The sequence below is a fragment of the Pecten maximus genome, chromosome 4, assembly GCF_902652985.1.
Source record: "Pecten maximus chromosome 4, xPecMax1.1, whole genome shotgun sequence".
Lineage (NCBI taxonomy): Eukaryota > Metazoa > Mollusca > Bivalvia > Pectinida > Pectinidae > Pecten > Pecten maximus.
The window spans coordinates 34310582-34335381 of record NC_047018.1 but is presented as its reverse complement, the minus strand read 5'-3'; the positions used below and the strand labels follow the sequence as shown (position 1 = coordinate 34335381).

At 36.2% G+C, this 24800-nt stretch overlaps 1 protein-coding gene across 1 annotated transcript; it reads right to left on the bottom strand.

Annotated features, from left to right (window-relative positions):
• Nucleotides 1–11119: 11119 nt before the first annotated feature.
• On the bottom strand, nucleotides 11120–24108 carry LOC117325906 (major facilitator superfamily domain-containing protein 1-like). The gene is made up of 13 exons (XM_033882412.1): nucleotides 24070–24108; nucleotides 20263–20363; nucleotides 19782–19900; nucleotides 18832–18887; nucleotides 18573–18716; nucleotides 17948–18106; nucleotides 17263–17378; nucleotides 16962–17062; nucleotides 16358–16466; nucleotides 15155–15292; nucleotides 12951–13090; nucleotides 12117–12231; nucleotides 11120–11517 (listed from the first exon to the last, which is right to left on the bottom strand). Exons 1-13 carry the CDS (start codon nucleotides 24092–24094, stop codon nucleotides 11386–11388), a joined length of 1455 nt encoding a protein of 484 aa, XP_033738303.1. The 5' UTR covers nucleotides 24095–24108; the 3' UTR covers nucleotides 11120–11385.
• Between the last annotated feature and the right edge of the window lie 692 nt (nucleotides 24109–24800).

The following is a 24800-nucleotide window of genomic DNA, read 5'->3' as shown; positions in this document are numbered from 1 at the left end:
CTTGTCTCTTTGTTAGAGTCCCTTTTAATATCTACATACTATATATATATATTTTATAATTTTATCTTGTGTGTACCGATACTATGAAATACACTTTACTTTATAACCCACTAGACTTCTACATTTATCAATATATATGAATTCAGTTTTTGATTCATCTTTATATTTTTATTGCAGCCATAAAATAATGCTTCTGCTTTGTTATGTCTCTACATATTGTTAAGATCGATAAATGGTGTTGTATTTAAATTATTGCTTCATTACATATTGTTAAGATCAACAGATGGAGAGATATTTAAATTGTTGTGAATTGTATATTCATGGTTTAAATCCTTATGAATTGGTACTTCAATTCCAAAAAGTACAGATGAAGGGTTTTCATTTAGAACATATCACTGAGGAATACATGTGTTATGTTAGTATATTTATATTTCTGGAGTAACTTCTAAGCATTCCAACATGTTATTGACGATATGCTGTGTGACCCAAACCTATAAATGTACCTACAGTAACTATGTGAACAGTATGTATGTGTACAATACGTATGTGTACAGAACTTATTCAAACCTATATGACTTGTTACTGCCCCCACAAGGTATCAATGAAGGGTTTGCTATCACATGTGAATCTGTTTTTATATACATAACATTGTGATTTTAGATTATTAGACACGCTAACTGTTGGACTGTATAATCATGATCAGAAACTGTTGTAAAACTATATCGTGAGATGTAAAATTATAGTTTTTTTTGTTTTTTTTCATTTTGCCTTATGAGAGTTTTAATTATTACATGGAAAATATTCTTTAATGGGTATCAATACCATTGTATGAGGACCCATCCTACCCTAGATATTAAATACAACAGCTTTATAAAAAGGTGTGTTGAAAGTGTGTGGTACATGAATATCCAAATCCAAAGTTCATATCCTAAGTTATTTAACTTTGGTTTGGTTTATTTTGGTTAACGTCCTATTAACAGCCAGGGCCATTTAAGGACATGCCTGGTTTTGGAGGTGGAGGAAAGTCAGAGTACCCGGAGAAAAACCACCGGCCTACGGTCAGTACCAGGCAACTGTCCCACGTGGGTTTCAAACTCATGACCCAGAGGTGGAGGGCTAGTGATAAAGTGTTGAGACACCTTAACCACTTGGTCACACCCTATTTAACATTATTTAACACCCTATGCTTAGATATATATATACATTGAGCACAGAAGACCAGACATCACCTGTTGGTAGATCTTCAACAGGTTTACATGTTTCAGCATACTAGGTATGCTGTCCTCAGAACAGTGGAACATCTCAAAATACAGGACTTATAAAGTACCTCTACCTAGCAACCACACGTTGTTTACAGTTGATATATATGTAAACATTATGACATTTTGTTATGCTTACACCAATGCCATTTTTGTTTTAGGTATAAGTAGAAATTTTGAATTGTAGTTTTTATTTTTCCCTTTCCTGATTTACAGCCGGGGACATATACATTTTTGTAGTTTATACCTTTCATTCTAGCAAATTGAAATCTGATTAAAATACCAACTGATCATCACTATACACAATGTTACAATGATGATTTGTATTTTATCTGATTGTCATTCCAGATTGTGTAACTTGTAAATTATATATGATGTTCCATTTTTTTTAAAGAATACCTCTGAAAAATCTGTCTCCAAACTTAATTTTTTATATCATTCCTTCTTTGTTATTTTATTCCATTTCAGCATAGAATATTTGTTGTGAAGAAATTTAAGTGACATCATAAAAAGGTATTCCTAAAGTGAATTTCAAGCATATGAAACCCAGCCTGTGTATCTAGTATACTAATTAATGAACTGTATTCACATTTTTTTTAATTATTCGATATTTTCAAATAAAAAATGAACAAACAACCAGATACAATGGTAACCTAAAAATATACTTATATGAATTGGTTTCCCTGTGGGATTATATTTTTCCCCTTTAAATGAATTTCTCCATGCATGTAGGAATGGCGGTGGTTCTCATTTTTTTCCTGTGATTTCTGTGGGTACCCCTGTTTACTCCCCATCAAGACCCTCAACATGTTCGATCTGAGCCAGCAACAGTGATGCGTATATATATAGACAATGTAACTTGTTTCATACTTGTGGTCACCTACCTGACCATACTTGTGGTCACCTGTCTGACCATGTTGGTTTCCCCCCCTGAGTACTCTTGTTTCTTCCCACAACTAAGATCCCTCACATGCTTCCATCCTGGCAAACAAGAGTAATTATTATAAATGTAACTTCTTTCCCAATTATTGTAAAATTTTAAAATGTTTAAAGATAGGTTCATAATTGTGAAATGATAAAACCAACATGAAATTCTTGATTTACTCATAAGAAACTCCTAGTCCCTCCAGAAGTAAGACATATTTATTAGCAACTCATTTGATATTACGGCTATAAGAATCAAAAAGCCAAGTCTTGTCCAACTGCAAGCATTAATATGCTGGCCTAGATCAATTCTTACATATTAGACTACACACAGATGTTTTTCTGTCGTGTTTTAATGTTGTATACTGGTTTGTGAATTCACTGTGTTGATTTTGACATTGATTTTTAAAGTATTTCACATAGTTTAAGGTTTGTTTGGTAACTGGTAGAGTTACTTCACTATATTAACAGTTTGTGGTTGTGTGTACTGTTCTATATTACTGTGAAATTGACACAGGTGTGAAAATTACATGCAGGACGTATACAATAATACTTATCTGTCATACAATAATGAAATTATCAGCAGTACTATAGTTTGTAATATTTTGGGGTAGGAATGGGGGTGAAGATGGGGATTTAATTGTGTGATGGTGTGTTTACTGACGAATTTTTAGAAGGTAATGTTGTGAAAAATTTAATAACCACCGACTATAATTCTGACTGGGACAACTGCAAAATATTAGCCCCGTGAAATTCAACAACTATACATACAATAATGAAATTATCCAATCTCTCCCAGGATTCCTTGTGCTCTGCTACATTCACAGTGAGTGAAAGGAATGACACCTCTGGTAGAGATGGGAAATTATTTAGGATACGTAATTAATTTACAATATCCAGACTACCTGGTTTACTCATATAATCAAATCACCAGCATATACTACTATGAATTTACCGGTCTGAGAGAACAATACCCCAGTAATATAATTTTCAGCACTGTATACTTTTTTTTAACATGAAATGTACATGTGTGTTGCTTACAGTTAATGCATATAATGGTAATGTATGATTATGAATTAGTATCCAAAACTGCACATATAATACACTAGTAATATTAATGAGCCATATAATATATTTTTTGTGTTATTAAAATCATAAGTGATGTTAAGTAGTTTTTCTGTGTTTTTTCCTCTAAGGTGTCTTGCTTGTTAAGAAAAAATATCAAGCTACATGAATGAAATTCCGGATGACTGGTCATAACCAAGTATTGTACATGGGAATGGTGAATATATACAGGGTAAACAGAAAACTCAATCGAAGACAAGAGGGTTATGGGCCTTAACAGTCACCAAAGTTCTAAAATACATACTGATAGTTGAAGTTGTTTTTTTCTTTTTCTAATTTGAATTAAGAATGTTACACATTTGACCCTTAGTCAATGTAATTCAACTGAAAAATCTTTTCAATCTGTAATCCAAGCATGCCCCAATATCATGGCCCTGGACTGCCTGGTTATTAAGAACTAAAAGATGTTTTAAAGATTTTAACACATTTCACCTGTCATCTTGAAAGAAAATTTAGCATGAGACTTATCAGGACTCTGGGCCTATTGGTTCCACGTTTTAAACATATCAGTATTTAACCACCGTGACCTTGAAAATAAGTCATTTGAACATTTGAATTTGAAAGCTTCTTATCCGAACATGCAGCTGGCCGAATATTATTCCTCTTGGTTATTTAGAAGAAGTCCTTTTAATGATTTTTACACACCCTGACACCTATGACCTTGAAAGTCATTCATTTGAGCAACTTTGGTTAGCCCTTCATCCCAGCATATATATGCTACTGACCGAATATCATGACTGGTTCTTTTGGTTATTGAAAATGAAATGTTAATTGTTTATAACACAAAGCACAATGCAGAGCTAAAGGTGATTGCAATAGGTCATCTCATATGTTTGTTCTAATTAAAGAACCGACACCAAATTTAACTGCAATAAGAGCTAGAAGTCTTCATTATATAACTGTATCAAAGCTCTGAAATTCATATATGGATTGAATAGATTTTTAAAATTTTTATTGCGGCTATGAATACCAGTAGCTAGCTACTGGTATTCATAGCCGCAATGAAAATTTAAAAAATCTATTCAATTCATATATTTACATAACCTTGATTTTAACAAGAGGCCCAGGGGCCTTAACGGTCATCTGACTCTAAATTAAAAACCTGATATAATTGTAGTATGTATTCTCTGTAGCAAGTATATAGTGGCGCCGTTTGCCATGGTGGCCATCTTGGATTTCTGACCGACCCAATAAATAACAACACTTGGTAAGGACCATCTCAGGATCATTTCTGGTTACAGTTACAGCTGAATTCCATTGGGGGAATTTGAGAAGAAGTTTAAAATAGGCATTGTTCAGGAAAACCATGATTGCACAATCATGTTACAAATGGCCACCATGGCTGCCAAGTCAATGATTTTACAAGGCGGAAAAATATTAACACTTTGTTGGCACTCCTTCCTTAAAATCCTCACCAATTTCCAACTCAATGGCACCAGTGGAAATGGAGAAGAAGTTTAAAATGTTTTTTCAAGATGGTTGCTATGGTGGCCATCTTGTATTTCAGACCAAGCCGAAAAATAACAACACTTGGTCGGCATCATCTCAGGATCATTTCAGGCAAGTTTCAGCCCAATAGCACTGGTGGAACTGGAGAAGAAGTTTAAAATGTGTTTTTCAAGATGGCGGATATGGCGGCCATCTTGGATTTCAGACCAACCCAAAAAATAACAACACTTGGTCGGGATCATATCAGGATCATTTCAGGCAAGTTTCAGCTTAATAGCACTGGTGGAACTGGAGAAGAAGTTTAAAATGTGTTTTTCAAGATGGCGGCTATGGCGGCCATCTTGGATTTCAGACCAACCCAAAAAATAACAACACTTGGTCAGGACCATTTCAGGATCATTTCTGGCAAGTTTCAGCTCAATAGAACTGGTGGAACTGAAGAAGTTTAAAATGTGTTTTTCAAGATGGAGGCTATGGCGGCCATCTTGGATTTCAGACCAACCCAAAAAATAACAACACTTGGTCGGCATCATATCAGGATCATTTCAGGCAAGTTTCAGCCCAATAGCACTGGTGGAACTGGAGAAGAAGTTTAAAATGTGTTTTTCAAGATGGCGGCTATGGCGGCCATCTTGGATTTCGGACTGACCCGAAAAATAACAACACTTTGTCAGGATCATATCAGGATCATTTCAGGCAAGTTTCAGTTTAATAGCACTGGTGGAACTGGAGAAGAAGTTTAAAATGTGTTTTTCAAGATGGCGGCCACGGCGGCCATCTTGGATTTTGGACCGACTCGAAAAATAACAACACTTGGTCGGCATCATATCAGGATCATTTCAGGCAAGTTTCAGCCCAATAGCACTGGTGGAACTGGAGAAGAAGTTTAAAATGTGTTTTTTCAAGATGGCGGCTATGGCGGCCATCTTGGATTTTGGACAGACTCGAAAAATAACAACACTTGGTCGGCATCATATCAGGATCATTTCAGGCAAATTTCAGCCCAATAGCACTGGTGGAACTTGAGAAGAAGTTTAAAATGTGTTTTTCAAGATGGCGGCTATGGCGGCCATCTTGGATTTCGGACCGACCCGAAAAATAACAACACTTGGTCAGGACCATCTCAGGATCATTTCAGGCAAGTTTCAGCTCAATAGCACTGGTGGAACATGAGAAGAAGTTTAAAATGTGTTTTCAAAATGGCGGCTATGGCGGCCATCTTGGATTTCGGACCTACACGAAAAATAACAACACTTGGTCAGGACCATCTCAGGATCATTTCAGGCAAGTTTCAGCTCAATCCCACTGGTGGAACTTGAGAAGAAGTTTGAAATGTGAAAAGTTTACGCACGACGCACGGCGCACGGCGGACGGCGCACGACGACGGACGAAGCATGATGACTATAGGTCATCCTGACCCTTCGGGTCAGATGACCTAAAAATTTATATCGAGAAAACGAGAAATTTTATTAAAAAGAAAAATTTGTCAAGTATACGATGAAACGCCAAATTATTAGAACAGCCGGGAGATCCCGCCTATGCACCACGCCATTGTTTTAATGTCGTTCCGCATTTTCCGGTCTTTTTTGTTTAATTTTGTATAAAACAAAAAGAAAGAAGTATTAAAGTAAAAATAATATTAAATACAATCATTCAATATTTTTAAGAAGCTACTCTTCCTGTCTTACTGTCAATGGCGTATTAATATGACCCGATTAATCAGGTGATTTGCACGAGAGGCAATGTTTTCATACGGTTTTCATAGTGTATTCATGGTCATATGTTTGTTGGTTTCACTTGGTATGTTCATATCAGCAAACCACATTAGGAATGTAAATATAGTTCATTATATTACATTTCCTTTGAAAATGTTAACCATATCTGACCCAGTGAAAATGAAAGTATGTAAAAGTAATTATATATTGCCCTATTGGTGAAACTTGCTGGAGGGGGAGAGGGGGCTATATTTTTCCTCTCCATCTGTCTTGTACATCTGTAAGTTTACATTCCTAATGTGGTTTGCTGATATGAACATACTAAGTGAAAACAACAAACATATGATCATGAATACACTATGAAAACCATATGAAAACATTGTCTCTTGTCAGAAGTTGTGCAAATCACCTGATTTATACACCTTTTATACAAAGGAAATATTAATGTCGTCATTCATCATTACAATTATAGAAGATACAATATCAACATTTGTTTACAAAAAAACTATTAATTTTTATCATCGTCAAACAATTAGAGGACAAATGTCAATATTCATCTAAAGACAAAATATTGTTGTTGCCATTTATTGTTAAACAATTATAGAGGGAAAAAATGTCAACATTTGTCTACAGAGAAAATACTGACGTCATAATTCATTGTTAACCAATGATAGGGGCACAGTGTCAACATTTCATACTTAATACATGTACAGATGACACGTCAACATTTGTCTAGACAATGTCTACACAGAAAATACAATAACTACAGCAGAAAACAACAAGATTTGGCAATACCTGGTATTTTTATTTATCGTATAAAATAGATTAAAACCATCATTTAATAAACATATTACAATTCATTTATCACAGTCACTCATTTGCTTTAAGAAAAATATTGTATTTCTGCAAATATTTTAAGGACAACATATCTTTCAATAATGACAATCAGTTTTGGGTAGTTTGAATTAAAACAATGAACACAATTTCTGAAGCAACTAAATAAAATGAAGCTAAAACATTTCTTTTGTTTGCAATTAACCAAATGAAAAAAAAGAACACCATATTATTTTTGAAATCAATTTTTGCTTCAGATCTTTGAATTAAAACAATTTACCTGGTTAACATTGAAATTAATATTCAATGACCTGAAATTAGTCTGTTACAGTACAGTTATTAAACACATTTTGTGAAAGTGGTACTTTCACAAACATGTAGGCATTAGAAATATTGCACGGATTCAGAATTTAATACAAAAAATATTCTTTAGGTGTACTGAAGTTAAAACAATATCAAAAGTGACATTAACTGTAATCAGTTGGAAAATCATAAAACTATGACTTTCCCTTCATTACAAATTTCAAAGTGTTTTGTAAACGAACTTGTCCCTCGCACTCACATGACTTCATTTGGCTTTTTCCGTGTAGCATTGTTTACTAACATAAAACGAGGTAAAGGGTGTTTTAAAAACGCACAAACATATATTCATAGAACATTTTTTAGGGTATAGACTTGTATATCATTATATCGTATACCCATTTCACTATTCATAAGAAATCACTGTTTAATGAACATGAAATTTACAGTTATAATCACTTCAAATACCTTATACAGTTAAATTTGTTCATAATCTCAATTATTGGCATACATATATATATATAGAAAGTGGCACATACTAACAATAAAATCAGAGAACCTCAATATCAAGTAGTCATTGTCATGGAAAATTTACATTTTACATCATACAGAGGTAAAAGTTTAATATCCCTACAAAATCTCATTTAAAATAACAATATTTTACTGGCACAATTCATCGGAGGTTTACAGTGGTTTGCCTCCTAATTTAACAAGGAACTAGAAACATAAAATTATCATTTAAGGAAAAGTAGACAATGAACAGTGTGTATAATAGTTATGATGGAAAATGAAACAATGGACATTAACTTAATATACTGTACTAATATAATAAAAAGTCTTTTTTCTCCGACATAATACAACTGGAATGTGCCATGTTCAAAAGGTATTTTTTCAGTCTTATCGCCAATCAGTGGCCAATTTCATCAATATTCCTTACCCGGTAACTTAAAAGTTCCCATTATAGGAAAACCTCAGAGAGTTTAAGGAGGATTCCTTAACTTAGATTTTCCCTTTAAATTCTGTAATGCATTCCTATGGAAAATTTAAGTTAAGTAATTTCATTAAGTTCAGGAATGTTGATGAAAATGGAGCCAGCTATTTAAAGATTTGGTAGAGTCATAATTTGTATTTATAATATACTAGTAACTACATTGATATCAGTGTCATAACACAAATGATTAAATGTGTTATAAAGTCTGATGATCACATTTATGATCCACACCACTGGTAAGATCAAGTTTGAGATGCCCAACTCAAAATAATCACAACTGGATTAACATGACAAAACATATTATACATTAAATAAAGATGTCCATTCAGTAGAACTCTGATGACAAACGATTTTAATACCAATAATACTAAAATAATGAGGAACTGATCATAAAAATAATTTTTCATAAAAACAGTATGTATTTAAAATATAAAAAAGAAAAAAACAAAACATAATTGTCTAGGGATATATATATACAACATTGTGTTGAATGAAATTGTGATGCATTATGATATAAGAGAATGGCTATTAAATTCCACAACTAAATCAGTTTAAAAACTTTGCTTTGATTATACATACAGAAATATAGAAAGGTGTGTGTCTTTTTGCTCTATTTTCTGTGAGATGGGATTATGACTAGTTTTGAGACATTAATTAACTCATAACCATACAAGAGGCCCAGGGGCCTTAACGGTCATCTGACTCTAAATTAAAACCCTTATATTATTGTAGTATGCATTCTCTGTAGCAAGTATATAGTGGCACTGTTGGCCATGGTGGCCATCTTGGATTTCTGACCGACCCAATAAATAATAACACTTGGTCTGGACCATCTAAGGATAATTTCTGGTAAGTTACAGCTGAATCCCACCGGTGGAATTTGAGAAGAAGTTTGAAATAGGTGTTGTTCAGGAAAACCATGATTGCGTAATCATGTTACAAAATGGCCGCCATTGCTGCCATGTCAAAGTTTTTACGAGGCCGAAAAATTAACAACACTTTGTTGGCCCTCCTTCCTTAACATCCTCACCAATTTCCACCTCAATGGCACCAGTGGAACTGGAGAAGAAGTTTAAATGTGTTTTTCAAGATGGCGGCTATGGAGGCCATCTTGGATTTCGGACCGACCCGAAAAATAACAACACTTGGTCAGGACCATCCCAGCATCATTTCAGGCAAGTTGCAGCTCAATCCCACTGATGGAATTTGAGAAGAAGTTTTAAATAGGTGTTGTTTAGAAGAACCATGATTGCGCAATCACTTTACAAAATGGCCGCCGTGGCTGCCATGTCAAAGTTTTTACGGGGTCGAAAAATAACAACACTTTGTTGGCTTTCCTTCCTTAACATCCTCACCAATTTCCAGCTCAATGGCACCAGTGGAACTGGAGAAGAAGTTTAAAATGTGTTTTTCAACATGGTTGCCATGGCGGCCATCTTGGATTTCTGACCGACCCGAAAAATAACAACACTTGGTCAGGACCATCCCAGCATCATTTCAGGCAAGTTGCAGCTCAATCCCACTGATGGAATTTGAGAAGAAGTTTTAAATAGGTGTTGTTTAGAAGAACCATGATTGCGCAATCACTTTTCAAAATGGCCGCCATGGCTGCCATGTCAAAGTTTTTACGGGGTCGCAAAATAACAACACTTTGTTGGCTTTCCTTCCTTAACATCCTCACCAATTTCCAGCTCAATGGAACCAGTGGAACGGGAGAAGAAGTTTAAAATGTGTTTTTCAAGATGGTTGCCATGGCGGCCATCTTGGATTTCTGACCGACCCGAAAAATAACAACACTTCCTCAGGACCATCTCAGGATCATTTCTGGTAAGTAAGAGCTGAATCCCACTGGTGGAATTTGAGAAGAAGTTTTAAATAGGTGTTGTTTAGAAGAACCATGATTGCGCAATCATTTTACAAAATGGCCGCCATGGCTGCCATGTCGAAGTTTTTACGGGGCCAAAAAATAACAACACTTTGTTGGCTCTCCTTCCTTAACATCCTCACTAATTTCCAGGTCAATGGCACCAGTGGAACTGGAGAAGAAGTTTAAAATGTGTTTTTCAAGATGGTTGCCATGGCGGCCATCTTGGATTTCTGACCGACCTGAAAAATAACAACACTTCCTCAGGACCATCCCAGGATACTTTCAGGCAAGTTTCAGCTCAATCTCACCAGTGGAACTTGAGAAGAAGTTTCAAATGTGTTTTCAAAATGGCGGATGTGGCGGCCATCTTGGATTTCAGACTGACCCGAAAAATAACAACACTTGGTCAGGACCATCCCAGCATCATTTCAGGCAAGTTTCAACTCAATCCCACTGATGGAACTTGAGAAGAAGTTTGAAATGTGAAAAGTTTACGCACGGCGGACGGCGCACGGCGCACGGCGGACGGCGGACGGCGCACGACGACGGACGAAGCATGATGACTATAGGTCATCCTGACCCTTCGGGTCAGATGACCTAAAAATATATCTATCTCACATAATATTCTTTGTCTCAAATCTTACACATTGTATATTAAAACAATGATAGCTTACCGTTTCTCTCCATTCAACTCAAGTTTGAAATATCTTTTTTCCATTATCTCAATTCCTACAATTCAATCAGTTTCTCTGTTCAATTAATGATTCCTAGTTTCTCTCTGTTCAACTCTTACTTGAAATATATTTTCCATTACCTCAATTCCGTCCATTCAATCTCACCTCACTCCTCTCTTACTAATCACACAAACAGCACCTTCCTGGTTGAACGATAGGAAACTAAGGAATGTCTTCGTGGTGCGTTTCAGTTGATGACTGGCCGTCGGCGATTTGGAATCAGTGAATCTCTCTCATCTGGTTCCTTCTCAGCTTGATCAGCCTCCAACTGGGCTGCTTTCATAGCCTTCTGTTTTCGACTCAGGTTAAGAATTCCTCCCTATCAAAAAGACGATTAATTTCCAATTACATTTATAGTTCAATAACTAAGCAATTTTTGTTGATATGTAGGTAAAATATTGTTACCCTGGTTCTGATTATGGTTACAATTATTTGAAATTGCACCAAACTTTTTCTGTTATTTAATTCTTTGGACAGAAACTAGAAACTTTGAAAGGCAAGAACTTGACTTTAGTTTTAACGTTGATCAACGGCTTCTAAAATTTAATCAAGTGATATCATGATACAGGGATATGAAACTGAATTCAATCTGTTGAAGAGCTCATAGGATTAATTGTGCATGTTGATGCCTAGTTCAAAAGTGGCTGAAATGGAAAAGGAACTGGATTTGTTGAGGGATTCATAAGATACTTTATACAGAATTTTGTTTATTATGTATTTCTATTGATCTTTGAAGTTTGTTTGCTCTCTCTTGTGAGACTACAACTTTCAAACTTAAGAAGATGAACATTAAAAACTTATTTAAGTTCGCATGTAATAGTGTTTGTAAGGTTATTATCTATCTGAACTGAACAAAAATCTTAACAGTAATCAGACTTGTAAACGGTCAATCAACAAAAGCAGACATTAAACCCTTACCCTTCTCTTGTCGTTGATGTTGAGGAACACAGTGGTTAGTACACATGCAAGGCTGTTGGCCAGGAGGAAGACCATAACATATTTCCACCTCAATAGTGTCTCCTCTCTCTTCAGACTGAAGAGAAACAAACACAAAGGATCATAACATATTTCCTGTTCAAAAGTGTCTTTACCATGAACAATACTCAAATCCATTGCAGTTTCTGGGTTACAGATTTTATAACCAGGAGGTATACCTAATTACCCGGAACTATTAATGCTATTCTTCAAAAAAAAAAAAAAAAAAAAATTACCATCCATTCCTGATACTGATTGTAATGATAAAAGTTTTTTTTTGTTAAGTTGTGATCAATGTAACTGTTGAATAAAGAAACCATCTAATCAACTACATACAAGAGGCCTCAGTGGTATATTGCATGGATTTTCCTACAATTTTTCATCTGGGTCCACGGTCCATTTAATTGGGATTTTTTTTTATGCGACAAAATGTGAAATTGGGAAACAGAGGAAAGAGAAATTCAAGCAAATTCATGTTCTTAATAGATATTGCCTTTATTCTTTTTTCATTTCATTTCATATTTTATGTCTGCTATTCATTCAAAATTGCCTGAGGTCTTTTCACATCAAGCATATTTAATCTTGAAAAAATAATCTTTATTTGGGGAATTTTCAGTGGCAAATTGGGAATTTTCACGAGATTTTCTTTAGGGGAATGGGTCCTCTTAACGGACCCAGATTCTATGGTAGGAAAACCTTGTTTTGGCTTCAAATATTGTAACCTCTTTAACGGTTCTATGTAAGTTCGTTCTTTCCTCTTTTATACAATAAACTTACTGTAGGCTTTTGCCCAGGATCTGACCAACTACCAAGTTAGAAACTCCTATTCCTATCATCTGTATGGATGTAGTCAGTCCCATGGCTGTACCCACGGTGGCTGGACTCACCACAAGTGGAATAGATGGCCATAAGCTTGCCTGTAAACAGAATGAATAAGTGACAAATTAAATTTGTGTCATTCAATAAAATTTGATATTTATCACAAAACAAGAATTTCTCAAATGGCAATAAATAACAATTAACCATTATTAATGCAAACAAGGGCCCAATGGGCCCAAATCGCTCACCTGCAATGCAGTGATCTTTTCATATATGGATCCTGCAGTTATTTGAAAGCATGCTACAGGACCAATATAATGTCTCTCTGCACTTTGGCTTTTCACTAAAAGTCATTTAAAGATTTAAGCATACTTGATCGACGTGACCTTGAATGAAGGTCAAGGTCATTCATTTGAACAAACTTGGTAGCCCTTCACCCCAGCATGCTACAGACCCAATATCAACTCCCTGGGACTCTTGGTTATTGAGAAGAAGTTGTTTAAAGATTTTAGCCTTTTTGACCCCTGTGACCTTGAATGAAGGTCAAGGTCATTCATTTGAACAAACTTGGTAGCCCTTTACCCCAGCATGCTACAGACCCAATATCAACTCTCTGGGACTCTTGGTTATTGAGAAGAAGTCGTTTAAAGATTTTAGCCTTTTTCACTCCTGTGACCTTGAATGAAAGTCAAGGTCATTCATTTGAACAAACTTGGTAGCCCTTCACCCCAGCATGCTACAGGCCAAATATTAGGTCTCTGGGACTCTTGGTTATTGAGAAGAAGTCGTTTAAAGATTTTAGCCTTTTTGACTCCTGTGACCTTGAATGAAAGTCAAGGTCATTCATTTGAACAAACTTGGTAGCTCTTTACCCCAGCATGCTACAGGCCAAATATTAGGTCTCTGGGACTGTTGGTTATCGAGAAGAAGTCGTTTAAAGATTTTAGCCTTTTTGGCCCCTGTGACCTTGAATGAAGGTCAAGGCCATTCATTTGAACAAACTAGGTAGCCCTTCATCCCAGCATGCTACAGACCCAATATCAACTCCCTGGGACTGTTGGTTATTGAGAAGAAGTCGTTTGAAGATTTTAGCCTTTTTGACTCCTGTGACCTTGAATGACGGTCAAGGTCATTCTTTTGAACAAACTTGGTAGCCCTTCACCCCAGCATGCTACAGGCCAAATATTAGGCCTCTGGGACTCTTGGTTATTGAGAAGAAGTCGTTTAAAGATTTTAGCCTTTTTGACTCCTGTGACCTTGAATGACGGTCAAGGTCATTCTTTTGAACAAACTTGGTAGCCCTTCACCCCAGCATGCTACAGACCCAATATCAACTCCCTGGGACTCTTGGTTATTGAGAGGAAGTCGTTTAAAGATTTTAGCCTTTTTGACCCCTGTGACCTTGAATGAAAGTCAAGGTCATTCATTTGAACAAACTTGGTAGCCCTTCACCCGAGCATGCTACAGACCCAATATCAAGTCCCTGGGACTCTTGGTTATTGAGAAGAAGTCGTTTAAAGATTTTAGCCTTTTTGACTCCTGTGACCTTGAATGAAAGTCAAGGTCATTCATTTGAACAAACTTGGTAGCCCTTCACCCCAGCATGCTACAGACCCAATATCAAGTCCCTGGGACTCTTGGTTATTGAGAAGAAGTCGTTTAAAGATTTTAGCCTTTTTGCCTCCTGTGACCTTGAATGAAGGTCAAGGTCATTCATTTGAACAAACTTGGTAGCCCTTCACCCCAGCATGCTACAGGCCCAATATTAGGTCTCTAGGCCTTTTGGTTATTGAGAAGAAGTTGCTTGAATGTAAAGTTGACGCCGGACGGACGGCCGGACGACGGACGCCGCGCCACGGCATAAGCTCACTTGCCCTTCGGGCAGGTGAGCTAACAAGGCAATAAATTAAAGCATGCATGCTTTAATTTAATTATTATTGTGTATTTCTAAAAAAATTTCAATTTGTATTGTTCAATAAAATCTCAATATTCATTCGAGAGGCAATAAATGAGTTAACATCAATTAATACAAATTATCATGCTTTAATCTACAGTGTATTTGTATTTTGTTTACAATAAATGTTTCTTTTGATTCCAGGTAGTTTGGAAATAATGAGATTCTATTATTTATTAGAGATCTTAATAATTCACTAATGACTCACAGCGGCAAAAGAGTAAGTAATTCCCAGCCATAGTGTTGCCACCAAAGGATAGACCGATGTAAACGCTAAAATTCCAAACACTGGTATTGATAGACTGGCACACATGACGGCCAGGATTCCTCGTCTCCCTATGACATCCTGTCGAGGAAAAAAATATGTTTAAGGCTACACGTACAGTGGGGGTACATGTACATAAATTTGCACACTTTCGGTACGTATTTAAATACATTTCTATCAAATTAATTTGAAATGGAGAAAGAATACCTTACATTGTTAGATGTGCAAATGCTTCGTAACATACAAGTGTGTATTAAACCTGATGTGCTCACACATATCACTAGGCATGAGAGCTAGAGCACTGTTGTTAACTTATTTATAGCTGGGTTTGATCCGATCGGGAACACAATGTCGCAAACCCATTTAACTTCTTCAATTTTTTATTTTTCTGATAAAAAATAGTTTACATCAATTTTGTAGACAACATCTTAAACTAAGATTAAGCCCAATGCCATGATCAAAATAATCTTTAAAAACAAAAACATTGTAAAATTGGAAAATGTCAATTTACTGCATATCTGCTTTAAATAATGATCACTCCCTATAGAAGTAATGTAAACAAGGTGACGAAAGTGAGGGGATGTCTGCAGATCAAAGCTGCTATTAGTTATACTTGGTGGATTTGTATTCAGTTTTTATAATATTCTGATTAAATGATGTTTTCCCTAAATATTTGTAAATTCGCATCCAAATGAACAACTGAGAATATTTTAAATAAAATTTTAATCATCCAGTATCCAGAAGAGAGCAAAATTTAACCAGAGACCTTTAGCTTGCTGAAATAGAGTAAATCATGCATTTCAATAACAATTTGATGTGTATTATCAAAAAGAAGAGAAAGCACTTTACATATACCTTGGTACCCAAATACGATATAAACTGCTGAATAATTAACAACACAAACATGAATGTGCAATTCTACTATATCAGATTCTGCTAGTAGATTTGACTGATATTCTGGACATATTGAATAGCAAAAGTATACATGTACACCAATGTCGATAAGTGAGACAAATAACAAATACTTAAAAACATATAAAGGTTGTGCTTTATATAATTATTTCTAAATGCAACAAAAGTTAAGAACAAATGTCATAATAAACTTAAAATTATAGATATAATCAGGCAAAATTTGACGATACATACAATGAGCCCTCCTAAAAAGGGGGAGACAACCATGGAAACATCGTACACTGCACCAGCCAAATACGAGGACGTTTTCAGATCAAATTTATACTTGACATGTATAAATTCACTGTGGGGAAAGAAAGCAAATGGATTACAAACCAGTGAAAATTCAAAGCATTTTTGTCACATGACAATTGGAGAAGAAAGTGTTCAAAGTACATTTCTATAACTAAAATATATGGTATTAATCTGTTGTATGTCCTGGGCTAATTGAATATCATATCTACACTGCAAATGGATACTTAAAATTGTTGTACAGAAACCTTTCATTGGAAAATGAAACTGGAATTATAATAAGTGGACAATTTATGCTGTTAAATATGTAGTTTTGAAATTATTTTAAATCCACAGAGTTACTCGTCATGAAAATAATGAATTTTAGAAATTGCAAAAAAAATTGCAAAAATACATGTAATGTATTATTAAAGTTAAACTGTGCGGAATGAAAAGTGTTTTTATTCTGATATAATGAAATTAGTTCACTGAATATCTATATCATTATGAAATGCACTAAAAACAAAATTTGTCCCAAATGTATCAAGGAGGAAGTTAATGACTTTACCTTGCGTCAGCAACAAAGGGGAATACTCCATTGTAGAAAAACATGATGGCAAGGGCCAATAGCCAGTAGGATAAGGAGAAATATTTTATATCTGTGACTTTCTGAAACACAAACATTGCATAATTGCATGTATGTCTACTTTTTAACATAAACAGCAGTCACAAATATTTCATTTTCACACTTATCTTGAGAAAACGAGAAACGTTTCATCACAAGACCAAAAATATTGTTAAGAATATATTGTAAACCTGTAAATGAAATTATCCAGTGATTTTTAATTCACCCTATACCAATTACTCACTAGTTTCTTGGACTCTGCCTTGAGGTTTTGCTCATCTCCCAACTGCCTCACACCATACATGTCTAAGAAGCTAACAATCAAGGCTGATATGAAACCCAGGCCACACAGCATAGCTCCTGAGTAAAGACAGCCAATGATAAGGTCAATACTTAAGTAACAGAGTCATCAATGTAACAAGATAACACAATGGAAAATGTATGGGATGGAAGTGGGAGTGAGGTAATGGGTCAGAGCAGTGGACCCAGATAAAATACCTCAACGACAGGTGACAGGTAAAGCAACAGGTAAAATAAAAAGGAGTACATGTACTTTCATGACTTTTCATCTATATCACCATAATGTGAAATAGCTTTGAATTGAGTTTTCACATCCAATGTACACTACAGAAGGAACTGGAACAGATATAAATGTAGAGTTTTAGTTTTTTCACACATTTTTTTCTTTCAATTAAAAGATGGTGCTAATTGATGATAGAAAAATCTTACATCTTAAATATAAACAGAAATAAATGGTTAATTACAGGTATGATGGAAACATTTCACATCTTGAATATAAACAAAGTCTTTCAACATTTTTTAAGTATACAGAACTGTACTTAACTTCAAATACAGTGTTTTATCAGTCTGTTAAAATATACTTCAAGGATAAAGACAGTTCCTATAAATATGTTAGTTGAGAACATTACCTGCCCACAGTGTCCAGGAGAGCCCATAGACCTCGGAAAAGCTTTGTGTCAGGAAGAAGTTAAGGACACTACCAAGTCGGGAGAAAGCCAGTGTTATACCAAAGGCCATGGCAAGCTCTTTGTTACGGAACCAGTAGGCCGTTATCCTGTTCTGTACAACTTAAAGATAAGGAATCATAAATACAGAAGGACTTTTCTAATCATTTCATTATACATGTACTTAATATTTATGCACCAATTCCACTAACTGAATTTTCTCATGAAAAAGAATGTTCTTCAACATGATGCGAACAAGGAATATTGCCATATGGACAAACTTGTTCTATAATTTGGGTCATAAAGGTCATTTGTATGTACATTTATATGCGATGATTATTAGTGAAGCAAATGTTGTGGATTTATGTAATACTGTGCAAAAAACTTAATGCATTATGGGGGACCCTACTAACACTGAAATTCTAGTTTTATTTATAGTTTGAGGACTATCACAAATAGTTTTTGGATGAGTTACAAAGAAAAATCTCAACATTATTTATATTTAATACTGATAACTGAAGTAACATTCATATCATATATTCACTTAATCAGTCAAAATTAATCCTGTGGTACAATGTGAATGGCCTACTTGTGAGGGAGCCGTTGCCAGACCCAAACAGCAGACGTCCCAGCAACATGATTGGCAACATGGCTGATGTACCCTTAAACATGCTCCCAAGGGCAAATAGGGAGGATCCCACAACACACAGGAAGGAAAACAGAAATACTCCCACTGTAATAAAATACAAATCAACAAATAAACCATGCACTGTTTGTACATTGAAGCATTTCTTAACAAACAACATGAAAATCACCAAATATATTCATAAACCACAGCCGACACTAACCTCTGTTCCCAAGTTTGTCTATCAGGAAGCCTGCACCAATGACAACAGCTGCATTTCTGAAAAGCAAATCAGAGTATTTATAATGAAGAAAAGTACTGAATATATCAACAAGTATGTATCCTAAGATGATGAGGTGATGGTATCTTTTTTCTCTTGTGCCTTCATTGAAAGGGAAAACATAGCATTGCTTGTTTTTATATAAAACTTTGGGATACCATACTTTGTTTGAAATTTGCAGTGGTATATCATAATCATTTTCTTGAAAAATAACTTTTGCTGGTAAAAAGTATCCAAGGCAGTAAAACAGGTATTTGCCACAAATTCACACAATATAATCACAAAATAAATCAAAAGATTTCAAACCACAGTAGGGTTACATTCTAAATATTCAAAGTTTAAACAGGCTATAACAAGATAAATTTTGATTAAAATTCTTTTTCTTTTTTCAGAAATCTTGTTTGCTCTGAACAGAAATCTTAATGCTTATTTTAATTACATTTTTGTAGTACTTAGCATTCATTGATATTTCAGGTCATGCATGCTTTTATTCAAGAGGTCAGCATTCTCATGATGTTTTGGACCAATCTGATTTATTGATAACATGAATAAGATGGACTGATGCAGAAGGGTTATATCATAGTTATACAGAGCTGCAAATTATTTCTATTGATTTAATGGGACCAGACACCAGTCAAAAAAACATACAATCTGTTTTGTTAACCACTCATATATTTTGTAATTTCAGTTCATTCATAGACTTTTTAATATTACATGTTAATGTTATAATATCATCATTATCATAATCATTTTTATCCTCAGTTCCTGTGGAACTAGTACTATCCCTTGTAAATAAGCTTGTAAAAAGCAAGGCTCAAGGACTTATCAGTCTTTGATATAGTGCTGTGGAATTAACTACTTTCGTAATACATGGATTCCCTTTGGATACATACGTCCAGGCGTATATGGCATAGAGGAGGTTGTAGTCATCTGCAGACATCCCCAGACAGTCATCACATTTAACACACGAGCTGTTTTCCTGCCCGGTAGAGTTTTGTGTACAGTTGCTCACCTGGTTTACATAAAACAAAGATCTTTCAGGTAAATTAATAATATAACTGTATGCAAACCTTTTAAAATAAAAATACTCTCTACTTTCAAATCTTCACGATTCTAATCTTGACCAGAACAAATATTTGTACCCTAGCTGCCTACATGTAGTGCTCTCTGTCTGACAATAACCATCTGTCTGAAACCATCTGTCCATTGTCCAGAGCTGCATTATTGCAGCTTAATCTTGACAAGCTTCACATGTCACAGATCTTTTAAATCTATGCATTTAAACCTTTTTACTGATTTGTGCAATAAGCTTAGACATGTTACTTCAAGGATTTGAACAGAAGCATTGTTTATACATCAAAGATTTCAACTTACCCCTTGGAATTCATCTTGCAAGACACTTGGCATGTCAAAACAGTAGTAGGAACCAAATGTCAACATGCAGTTAAAAAACAGCACCAGGAAGCGATACCCACCTAAAATTAAAAATATACATTTTACGTGAGGTTTAGTGACTCTAACATTCAGGATATCTTCCAAGAAAATGAAAAATAAATAAGTTAAACAACCTTATGTGCCAGTCTTGTGTGATCATAAGAATCAGTTCAGAGAATAAGCTAAATTACTTTGAACATTCTTTGATTATGATATCTATCTACACTAAACCCCTGACCCACAAATAAGACACTCAAATAAGACACTGCTTCATTTTGCAAAACCATCAGTTAAAATAGTAAGCTAAAAGTGGTTCACAAATAAGCTAGACTTTAATACTAGACATTTGCAATATATAATTATAAACATTTTCACTAAGGGAGGGGGTTTATTTTAGGTTAAATATGGTTATAGGAATTGGGCGAATATCATTGAAGGGGAATAACTCCCAAGTTTTCAAACTGAAAAATAAATTGCAAACATACACAGTAGTGACTGTGCATGTAGGTAAATTAGTACTGATCATGTACAATGTTTCATAAGACATTACAAAACAGACATACATGCTACTTCCCAAGAAAATCAGGGCTAGAAAACATTTTCAAGCCAATTTATGTGCAAGCTACCTCAGATATGACCAGAAATTAAAATAATGAAGAGATGTGGCAGCTGGCTGCTGAGATTGTGTTTGAGATGGGAATTGGACTGGGTCGATCATTATTTGGCAACCAAGTAGCTCAATTGGTAGAGCATCTGACTAGTGTTTGGAGGTCCTGGGGTCGAACCCCAGTCGATCTGGCCATGCATTTGTCCACTCCTCTTATATTTGGTGCCTGTGACCAAACCTTGTGTAGCGGGACTGGACTCACTGGGTCGATCATCGGTGACCAGGTTGCTCAAATGTTCGGGGGTCCCGGGTTCGAACCTCGGTCTGGCCACTACATTTTCTCCTCTCCTGTTACAAAATTGGCGCCCAACTAAAATACCCACGGTGGAGGTATAAGGGTCTTGTGTGTCTTCGAGGGCGAAGACTTGGAAAAAAGGAGGGAGGTGTGTAGCAGGACTGGACTGGGTCGATCATCAGTGACCAGGTAGCTCAATTGGTAGAGCATCCGGCTAGTATTCAGAGTCCCGGGTTCGAAGCCCAGTCTGGCCGCTACATTTTATCCTCTCCTGTTACACCTTGTTTGAAGTGAGGTGAATATTTGGCAAGATGATAACCGAACCTGGGTAGTGAGCTGTTAGGTCTTCTGCAGGGTCGAAGACTTTAAAAGGGAGGGAAGATTATAGTAGGACTGAAGAAGGTCAATCATTGGCGACCCGGGAAGCTCAGTTGGTACATAGCTAGAACATCCGGCTAGTGTTCGAACCCCGGTCTGGCTGTGCATTTTTCCACTCTTCTTGCACAAGATTGACATTATAACATTCCACATTGTTTCTCAAGTCAGACATCACTTAGGAATTTCCAAAAACTTATATATATACTGAAACGAAAAAGAAACGCAACATGGAAAATTGTGATTAATTTTGTATTAAATATACATATCTGTATAAAAATCGCGGAAATAAACATGCACCCTGCCTAACACCCATACCAATCTTCAAAATCACCCAAGTGTGACTAGAGACCTATGCACTTCCGGCGCGGTAAAAACATCAAAAACCGTGCCTGTACAAACATATGCGTTCTTTTTTCATTCAAACCAGTATCAATTCATCACTAACATTGAGCCACATCATCGCCAATACTTTTGCAAACAATAATTCCTTTTACAATTATGCCACGGTTATCAAAGGTTGATAGAGGACGTGCTATAGCGATGCTTCTGGCAGGGAACACGCAACTTCACGTCGCTCGACAATTCAGAGTTCACAAATCGACTATTAGTCGATTAGTTTCACGTCTTAACGCAACAGGAAGAGTCGATGACCAGCCGAGATCAGGACGTCCACGCGTAACGTCGCGACGTCAAGACCGGGTTCTTAGGTTGGCACACCTGCGTAACAGGAGATTAACGGCCGCTGAAACGGCAAGGAATACGATTGGTAATCATAACCGTCGAATTCATCCCCAAACAGTGATCAACAGACTGCGTGAGGCTAATTTGCGTGCAAGGCGACAGTACGTTGGTTTACCACTAACACCGCAACGTCGAGCACGTCGTATGCAATGGGCAACGGCACATATGCCCAGACGTTTTCCTATGAGACGTTGGAGGTCTATGCTCTTCACCGATGAATCTCGATTCACGTTATTTCGAGCAGATGGCCGTCAACGTGTGTACCGGCGTCGAGGCGAACGTTTTGCTGACGCCTGTGTTTTGGAACACGACCGATTTGGGGGTGGATCAGTTATGGTTTGGGCGGGAATCTCCCATGGTTTGAAGACGCCTTTGGTGATAGTCAATGGGAATTTAACGGCCGTACGCTATCGGGATGAGATCCTTAGGCCCCATGTTGTGCCGTTTGTTAGGCAGCATCATCTAACCTTTCAGCAAGATAACGCGAGACCACACGTTGCAAGAGTCTGTAGAGACTTTCTTGCGACACAGAACATTGTTCCTATAGATTGGCCTCCATATAGCCCCGACCTGTCCCCAATCGAGCATTTGTGGGATGAATTAGACAGAAGAATTCGAAATCGCCGTAACCCCCCAAATACCCTCCCTCAGTTAGCAAATGCACTCGTCCAAGAATGGAATAACATTCCAATACGGAAAGTCAATGCCCTGATGAACTCAATGCAACAAAGAATTAGAGATGTGATAACTGTTCGAGGAGGACACACACGATATTAGGGCACGGTTTCAAAACTGCTGCCATTTCAACTTGGATTCACGTAGGGTACTACCAATCATGACCTTCTAGCAAAGTGACCTGTTCTTAAAAATCTCTAAACATTTAAAGGATGTTACATCAATATTCAATATTAACTATTACATATGAAATTTAAACATAATGCTCACAAGTATTATTTTATTAAACCTACAATTTGAAGTTGCGTTTCTTTTTCGTTTCAGTATACAATGTCCCATTGTTTTTGGGAAGAAGTAAAATTCTTAAGTTACAAGAAAGAAACCACGTCCATCACATAGAAGAGGCAAAATTATTATGAAATGAATTTCAAGAAAAAAAAATTTCACAAGACATCTTTTGGCATTAATCAATCCCAATGAAATGAACAAAAACAAAATAAATCACATGTCAAACTGCATATTTAGAGGGAATATATACAACATTCAGCTGTCATTTCACTAACAGAGGCTTATAAAAAATTAAGCCATAATTGTGCTTAGGCTATTGGCCCATTAGCTACTTTACCACATCAGCATTGGGCACTGACTCATCTTTCCTTTTATACCAGTTGTATTACTAGTGCCCGAGTGGTCATGATCAGCTGATCCTGATTTACTACAGTACAGTAGGCTACAGTACTCCAACAATGTTAGAGGTTTTACACGGCGAGATACTTTTGACAGGCGCCGTGTAACAGTCGGCAAAATAATATCCGATAGAAAAAGAGCCGACCAGCGGCCTCTTATGTTATAGGAGTATAGGCTACAGTACCCTTTGTTAGTCCAACAGTCCCAAGACTTTGGTGGTTCAGGCTAGAGCAGTGAAGTTATATTACACAACATTTAGTGGTTTTGTTTCAGTTAGCAGATTAGAATAACAAATGAATTGTCTGTCGGAAAAATAATGAGGAGCACCAACGTTTTCTTATACAACTGTTTTTAAGAAACTTACAGTCTTCTGCTCGTAGACAAGCCATCTTGTTTTCACTTCCGAAAAGAAAAGTCACGAGCTGTTATTCGGAACCTCACTAGATTTGCCATACGATCTCAGGTCAAGCCAGATATCAAAGTACCAGAAGTCCTTAGACTGCGCCTGCAGTAGTTTTTCAATCTAGGATTTATTCGATTTTTACCTGTCAACTTGATAAAACCATTTTTTTTTTACATTTTAACCAGTGAAATTCAAGAATTTATCAACTTGATAATACTTTCAACTCTTTAACACGTTAACGTTACATATCATCACTTCCTATCACAGCTCTTAACTTTTTTCTTCTTTTTTTTTTCAACCAATCAGAACGGCGTTTTCTATATTCACTGCAATCAGTCGATTTTCGATTCCGATCTAAATGAAGCGAAGGTAGAAGCATAAGATGTTATTTTTGTACTGTCTACAGAGTATAGTTAGGCCTTTCTACTTCCTTGTAGAGAACTATTGAATACCATAGGTATCCACCAAAGGATCATGTAGTTCATCTTCCTTGCTCAGGCTACCGCGAATTTCCCTTTGGCTTAGTGGTAGGATTTCCATGCACTTGAAGAGCAAGATATCACTAGTTCGAGTCCCGTCCTTAGGCAGAGTATTTTCATTGATCCTTCCTTATAACAGGTTTGGTGCCGTCGGCCACTTCAAACTACGTCTGTAGAGGAGATTGAGAGCCTGGAATGCGGTTGTCTACGGGG